Source organism: Lagopus muta, chromosome 3 (genome assembly GCF_023343835.1).
Source record: "Lagopus muta isolate bLagMut1 chromosome 3, bLagMut1 primary, whole genome shotgun sequence".
Lineage (NCBI taxonomy): Eukaryota > Metazoa > Chordata > Aves > Galliformes > Phasianidae > Lagopus > Lagopus muta.
In genome coordinates, this window is record NC_064435.1 from 849,046 (window position 1) to 856,717 (window position 7,672).

At 51.9% G+C, this 7,672-nt stretch overlaps 1 protein-coding gene across 1 annotated transcript in view; it reads left to right on the forward strand.

Annotated features, from left to right (window-relative positions):
• Positions 1-2,286: 2,286 nt before the first annotated feature.
• LOC125690808 (plectin-like) overlaps positions 2,287-7,672 on the forward strand; it is a 31,705-nt gene continuing 26,319 nt past the window's right edge. The window contains 4 exon segments of the mRNA XM_048939527.1: positions 2,287-5,201; positions 5,846-5,884; positions 6,430-7,045; positions 7,087-7,669. Coding sequence (XP_048795484.1) covers positions 5,086-5,201; positions 5,846-5,884; positions 6,430-7,045; positions 7,087-7,669 — 1,354 coding nt within the window. The 5' untranslated portion in view covers positions 2,287-5,085.

Genomic DNA, 7,672 nt, shown 5'->3' on the forward strand with positions numbered 1-7,672 from the left:
GGGACATACAGAGACACATAGGGACACATAGGGACATACAGAGACAGGTAGGGACACATAGGGACATGTAGGGACACATAGGGACATACAGAGACACATAGGGACACATAGGGACATACAGAGACAGGTAGGGACACATAGGGACATGTAGGGACACATAGGGACATACAGAGACACATAGGGACACATAGGGACATACAGAGACAGGTAGGGACACATAGGGACATGTAGGGACACATAGGGACATACAGAGACACATAGGGACACATAGGGACATACAGAGACAGGTAGGGACACATAGGGACATGTAGGGACACATAGGGACATACAGAGACACATAGGGACACATAGGGACATACAGAGACATACAGGGACACATAGGGACACGTAGGGACATGTAGGGACAGATAGGGACATACAGAGACACATAGGGACAGATAGGGAGACATAGGGACATACAGAGACACGTAGGGACACATAGGGACAGATAGGGACACATAGAGACACATGGGGATACTTAGGGACATACAGGGACACATTGGGACATATAGAGACACGTAGGGACACATAGAGACACGTAGGGACACATAGGGACAGTTAGGGACACATAGGGACAGGTAGGGACACATAGGGACAGGTAGGGACACATAGGGACACATAGATCTGAATGTGGATGTTTGGTGGCCCTGCCAGGCAGGGGGGTTGGAACTGCATGATCCTTGGGGTCCCTTCCAACCCGGGTGATTCTGTGATTCTGTGATTCTGTGACAGGGACATGTAGGGACACATAGGGACAGATAGGGAGACATAGGGACATACAGAGACATATAGGGACAGATAGGGACAGATAGGGACACGTAAGGACACATAGTGACACATAGGGACATTTAGGGACATATACAGACACATAGGGACACATAGGGACACGTAGGGACACATAGGGACATACAGAGACATATAGGGACACATAGGGACATACAGAGACACATAGGGACACAGGGACAGATAGGGAGACATAGGGACATACAGAGACATATAGGGACACATAGGGACATGTAGGGACAGATAGGGACATACAGTGACACATAGGGACAGATAGGGACACATGGGGACACTTAGGGACATACAGGGACACATAGGGACATATAGAGACACGTAGGGACACATAGAGACACGTAGGGACACATAGGGACAGTTAGGGACACATAGGGACAGGTAGGGACACATAGGGACACATAGATCTGAATGTGGATGTTTGGTGGCCCTGCCAGGCAGGGGGGTTGGAACTGCATGATCCTTGGGGTCCCTTCCAACCCGGGTGATTCTGTGATTCTGTGATAGGGACATGTAGGGACACATAGGGACAGATAGGGAGACATAGGGACATACAGAGACATATAGAGACACATAGGGACAGATAGGGACAGATAGGGACATACAGGGACACATAGGGACACGTAAGGACACATAGTGACACATAGGGACATTTAGGGGCATTTAGGGACATGTACAGACACATAGGGACACATGGGGACATGTAGGGACACATGGGGACATACAGAGACACATAGGGACACATAGGGACAGATAGGGAGACATAGGGACATACAGAGACACATAGGGACACATAGGGACATGTAGGGACACATAGGGACATACAGAGACACATAGGGACAGATAGGGAGACATAGGGACATACAGAGACACGTAGGGACACGTAGGGACATACAGAGACACATAGGGACAGATAGGGACACATAGAGACACATGGGGACACTTAGGGACATACAGGGACACATTGGGACATATAGAGACACGTAGGGACACATAGGGACAGTTAGGGACAGATAGAGACACATAGGGACAGGTAGGGACAGGTAGGGACACATAGGGACACATAGATCTGAATGTGGATGTTTGGTGGCCCTGCCAGGCAGGGGGTTGGAACTATGTGATCCTTGGGGTCCCTTCCAACCCGGGTGATTCTGTGATTCTGTATGATTCTGTGATAGGGACATACAGAGACACATAGGGACAGATAGGGAGACATAGGGACACATAGGGACATATAGAGACACATAGGGACACTTAGGGACAGATAGAGACAGATAGGGCCACATAGGGACATGTAGGGACAGATAGGGACACATAGGGACATATAGAGACACTTAGGGACACATAGGGACGTTTAGGGGACACCTGGGGACATATAGAGACACATAGGGACAGATAGGGACATACAGGGACACATAGGGACACAGAGAGACACGTAAGGACACATAGTGACACATAGGGACATTTAGGGACACATACAGACACATAGGGACACATAGGGACATGTAGGGACACATAGGGACATACAGAGACACATAGGGACACATAGGGACACATAGGGAGACATAGGGACACACAGAGACATATAGGGACACATAGGGACACGTAGGGACATGTAGGGACAGATAGGGACACATAGAGACACATGGGGACACTTAGGGACATACAGGGACACATTGGGACATATAGAGACATGTAGGGACACATAGGGACAGATAGAGACACATAGGGACACGTAGGGACACATAGGGACATACAGAGACACATAGGGACACATAGGGACAGATAGGGAGACATAGGGACACTTAGGGACATACAGGGACACATTGGGACATATAGAGACACGTAGGGACACATAGGGACAGATATGGAGACATAGGGACATACAGAGACATATAGGGACACGTAGGGACACATAGGGACATGTAGGGACACATAGGGACATACAGTGACACATAGGGACAGATAGGGACACATAGAGACACATGGGGACACTTAGGGACATACAGGGACACATTGGGACATATAGAGACACGTAGGGACACATAGGGACAGGTAGGGACACATAGGGACACATAGATCTGAATGTGGATGTTTGGTGGCCCTGCCAGGCAGGGGGGTTGGAACTCCATGATCCTTGGGGTCCCTTCCAACCCGGGTGATTCTGTGATTCTGTGATTCTGTGATAGGGACGTCTGGCCGTGCTGGGAGCTCTGGAAGAAGAGCTGTGGGGCTCCGACGGAGCCCCTGCCCCACATAGGGACGCGCTTTGGGGTCCCATGACCCCATTTCTCCCATTGCCCCACATAGGATTCTCCCATTCCTCTTCACGTTGGGTTTCCCCATTGCCCCACATTGGATTCTCCCATTCCTCTTCACATAGGGTTTCCCATTGCCCCCCATAGGGTTTCCCATTGCCCCACATTGGGTTCTCCCATTGCCCCACATGGGGTTCTCCCATTCCTCTTCACATAGGGTTTCCCATTGCCCCCCATAGGGTTTCCCATTGCCCCACATTGGGTTCTCCCATTCCTCTTCATGTTGGGTCCTCCCATGGACCCAAAATCGCGTCCCATGACCCCATTCCTCCCATGGCTCCCCCTCCCTGCTCAGCCACTGACGGAACCTTCTCTTCTTTCTCTTTTTTTTTCCTCTCTCGTGCCGGGATCCCGCTTGGAAAAGGGAAGGATTGAGGATGGCTCGGCTGCGCGCTGCGTCTTGGGCTCGGGTTCCCTGGATGACTTCATCCACGCGTCCTACGAGTTCTGCTAACCCATCCGGACGCCCCGTCCCATCCCGTCCCCATCGGCCCTGGGCCCCATGCCCGCCATCCGGCCCCACGCGCTCAGCGGCTCCGCCGGCCGCCCCTGGGCTCCGATGCAGCCCTACAAAGGGGGGCTGGGCTCCCTGGGGAGGTTGGGGGCAGCGATGTGAGGCTCTCAGCCCCGCAATGTGGGCAGGACTGCGGGTACAGACTGAGCCGCTTGCGCACGGAGCATCGGGGCTCAGGAGGGCAGGAATGCCGCCGTTTCCTTCCCAATATCACAGAATCACAAGGTTGGAAACGACCTGCAAGATCAGCCAGTCCAACCCCCCTCCCGTTGCTATCAGTGCCACCAGCACTAAACCACATCACGCAGCTCCTCATCCAGGCGCCTCTTGAACACAACCAGGGATGGCGACTCCACCACCTCCCTGTGCAGCCATTGCAGGGCCTGGCCACCCTCTGAGAGAAGAAGTTTCTCCTAATATCCAACCTAAACCTCCTCTGCTACAACTTCTTGCCGTTTCCTCGGGTCCTACTGTTTGCCTATGAGAAGAGGCCAGGCCCTTTTGCACCACAACCTGCCTTCAGGAGGTTGTACAGTGCAGTGAGCTCTGCCCTGAGCTCCTCTTCTCACCCTGAACATTCCCAGCTCCTTCAGCCTCTCCTCACAGCCCTGTGCTCCAGACCCCTCACCATTTCATTGCCCTCCTTTGAACACGTTCCAGGGCCTCAATGTCTTTCTTGCAGTGAGGGACCCAAAACTGAACACCGCACTCGAGGTGCGGCCTCACCAGTGCTGAGTACAGGGGATGGATGCTCACCTCCCTGCTCCTGCTGGCAGCACTGTTTCTGATGCAGGCCAGGATGCCGTTGGCCCTCTTGGCCACTTGGGCACACTGTGGGCTCCTGTTCAGCCGAGCATCAACCAACACCCCAAGGTCCCTTTCCTCTTCACACTCATCCAACCACTCATCCCCAAGCCTGTAGTGGGGTTGTAATGGGGCTGCCTGGGGTTGTTGTGGCCAAAGTGCAGAACCCGACACTTGGCCTTGTTAAACCTCATCCCATCCATCTCAGCCCAGCGATCCAGCTTACCTCGATCCCTCTGCAGGGCCTCCCAACTTGGTGCCATCTGCACACTTACTCAGGGTACAATGAGGAAGGGTACAGGCTACATTTCCTCCCCTCTTGGCAGCCCCACGCTCAGGAGCCCCCTTGGGGGTGGGCGCTGAGCCCCATGGTGGGCAATGAGGGGTGGAGGTGATCGAGGCCAGCTCTGAGCTGCTCATAACCACCGTCCCCTTTGCGACAGCTTTGGGGAGGATGCAGTGGTGATGGGGGGCAGCGGCTCCGCATCTCTGTGCTGTGAGGGGGGTGGGGAGGAGGATCCATCCCTGATCCGTGGGGCGGCAATGAGGGGCTGCGTGGGGCGGCTGCAATGGGGTGGAATCTGAGCGCTGCGTTGCCACGTGTTGGGTTGTCCCATGGCTCCTGGTGTTGGGTTTCCCATTCCTTTCTGTGTCAGGTTGTCCCATGGCTCCTTGTTTCCATTCCTTTATGTCAGGTTGTCCCATGGCTCCTTGTTTCCATTCTGTGTCAGGTTGTCCCATGGCTCCTTGTTTCCATTCTGTGTCAGGTTGTCCCATGGCTCCTTGTTTCCATTCTGTGTCAGGTTGTCCCATGGCTCCTTGTTTCCATTCTATGTCAGGTTGTCCCATGGCTCCTTGTTTCCATTCCTTTCTGTGTCAGGTTGTCCCATGGCTCCTTGTTTCCATTCCTTTCTGTGTCAGGTTGTCCCATGGCTCCTTGTTTCCATTCTGTGTCAGGTTGTCCCATGGCTCCTTGTTTCCATTCCTTTATGTCAGGTTGTCCCATGGCTCCTTGTTTCCATTCTGTGTCAGGTTGTCCCATGGCTCCTTGTTTCCATTCCTTTATGTCAGGTTGTCCCATGGCTCCTTGTTTCCATTCTGTGTCAGGTTGTCCCATGGCTCCTTGTTTCCATTCCTTTATGTCAGGTTGTCCCATGGCTCCTTGTTTCCATTCCTTTCTGTGTCAGGTTGTCCCATGGCTCCTTGTTTCCATTCTGTGTCAGGTTGTCCCATGGCTCCTTGTTTCCATTCTGTGTCAGGTTGTCCCATGGCTCCTTGTTTCCATTCCTTTATGTCAGGTTGTCCCATGGCTCCTTGTTTCCATTCTGTGTCAGGTTGTCCCATGGCTCCTTGTTTCCATTCCTTTCTGTGTCAGGTTGTCCCATGGCTCCTTGTTTCCATTCCTTTGTGTCAGGTTGTCCCATGGCTCCTTGTTTCCATTCCTTTCTGTGTCAGGTTGTCCCATGGCTCCTTGTTTCCATTCTGTGTCAGGTTGTCCCATGGCTCCTTGTTTCCATTCTGTGTCAGGTTGTCCCATGGCTCCTTGTTTCCATTCCTTTGTGTCAGGTTGTCCCATGGCTCCTTGTTTCCCATTCCTTTGTGTCAGGTTGTCCCATGGCTCCTTGTTTCCATTCTGTGTCAGGTTGTCCCATGGCTCCTTGTTTCCATTCCTTTCTGTGTCAGGTTGTCCCATGGCTCCTTGTTTCCATTCCTTTCTGTGTCAGGTTGTCCCATGGCTCCTTGTTTCCATTCCTTTCTGTGTCAGGTTGTCCCATGGCTCCTTGTTTCCATTCCTTTATGTCAGGTTGTCCCATGGCTCCTTGTTTCCATTCCTTTGTGTCAGGTTGTCCCATGGCTCCTTGTTTCCATTCCTTTATGTCAGGTTGTCCCATGGCTCCTTGTTTCCATTCCTTTCTGTGTCAGGTTGTCCCATGGCTCCTTGTTTCCATTCTGTGTCAGGTTGTCCCATGGCTCCTTGTTTCCATTCTGTTTCAGGTTGTCCCATGGCTCCTTGTTTCCTTTCTGTGTCAGGTTGTCCCATGGCTCCTTGTTTCCATTCCTTTGTGTCAGGTTGTCCCATGGCTCCTTGTTTCCATTCCTTTATGTCAGGTTGTCCCATGGCTCCTTGTTTCCTTTCTGTGTCAGGTTGTCCCATGGCTCCTTGTTTCCATTCTGTGTCAGGTTGTCCCATGGCTCCTTGTTTCCATTCCTTTGTGTCAGGTTGTCCCATGGCTCCTTGTTTCCATTCCTTTATGTCAGGTTGTCCCATGGCTCCTTGTTTCCTTTCTGTGTCAGGTTGTCCCATGGCTCCTTGTTTCCATTCTGTGTCAGGTTGTCCCATGGCTCCTTGTTTCCATTCCTTTCTGTGTCAGGTTGTCCCATGGCTCCTTGTTTCCATTCCTTTCTGTGTCAGGTTGTCCCATGGCTCCTTGTTTCCATTCCTTTCTGTGTCAGGTTGTCCCATGGCTCCTTGTTTCCATTCCTTTGTGTCAGGTTGTCCCATGGCTCCTTGTTTCCATTCCTTTCTGTGTCAGGTTGTCCCATGGCTCCTTGTTTCCATTCCTTTCTGTGTCAGGTTTTCCCATGGCTCCTTGTTTCCATTCCTTTCTGTGTCAGGTTGTCCCATGGCTCCTTGTTTCCATTCCTTTATGTCAGGTTGTCCCATGGCTCCTTGTTTCCATTCCTTTGTGTCAGGTTGTCCCATGGCTCCTTGTTTCCATTCCTTTATGTCAGGTTGTCCCATGGCTCCTTGTTTCCATTCCTTTCTGTGTCAGGTTGTCCCATGGCTCCTTGTTTCCATTCCTTTCTGTGTCAGGTTGTCCCATGGCTCCTTGTTTCCATTCCATTCTGTGTCAGGTTGTCCCATGGCTCCTTGTTTCCATTCTGTGTCAGGTTGTCCCATGGCTCCTTGTTTCCATTCTGTGTCAGGTTGTCCCATGGCTCCTTGTTTCCATTCCTTTGTGTCAGGTTGTCCCATGGCTCCTTGTTTCCATTCCTTTCTGTGTCAGGTTGTCCCATGGCTCCTTGTTTCCATTCCTTTGTGTCAGGTTGTCCCATGGCTCCTTGTTTCCATTCCTTTATGTCAGGTTGTCCCATGGCTCCTTGTTTCCATTCTGTGTCAGGTTGTCCCATGGCTCCTTGTTTCCATTCCTTTCTGTGTCAGGTTGTCCCATGGCTCCTTGTTTCCATTCCATTCTGTGTC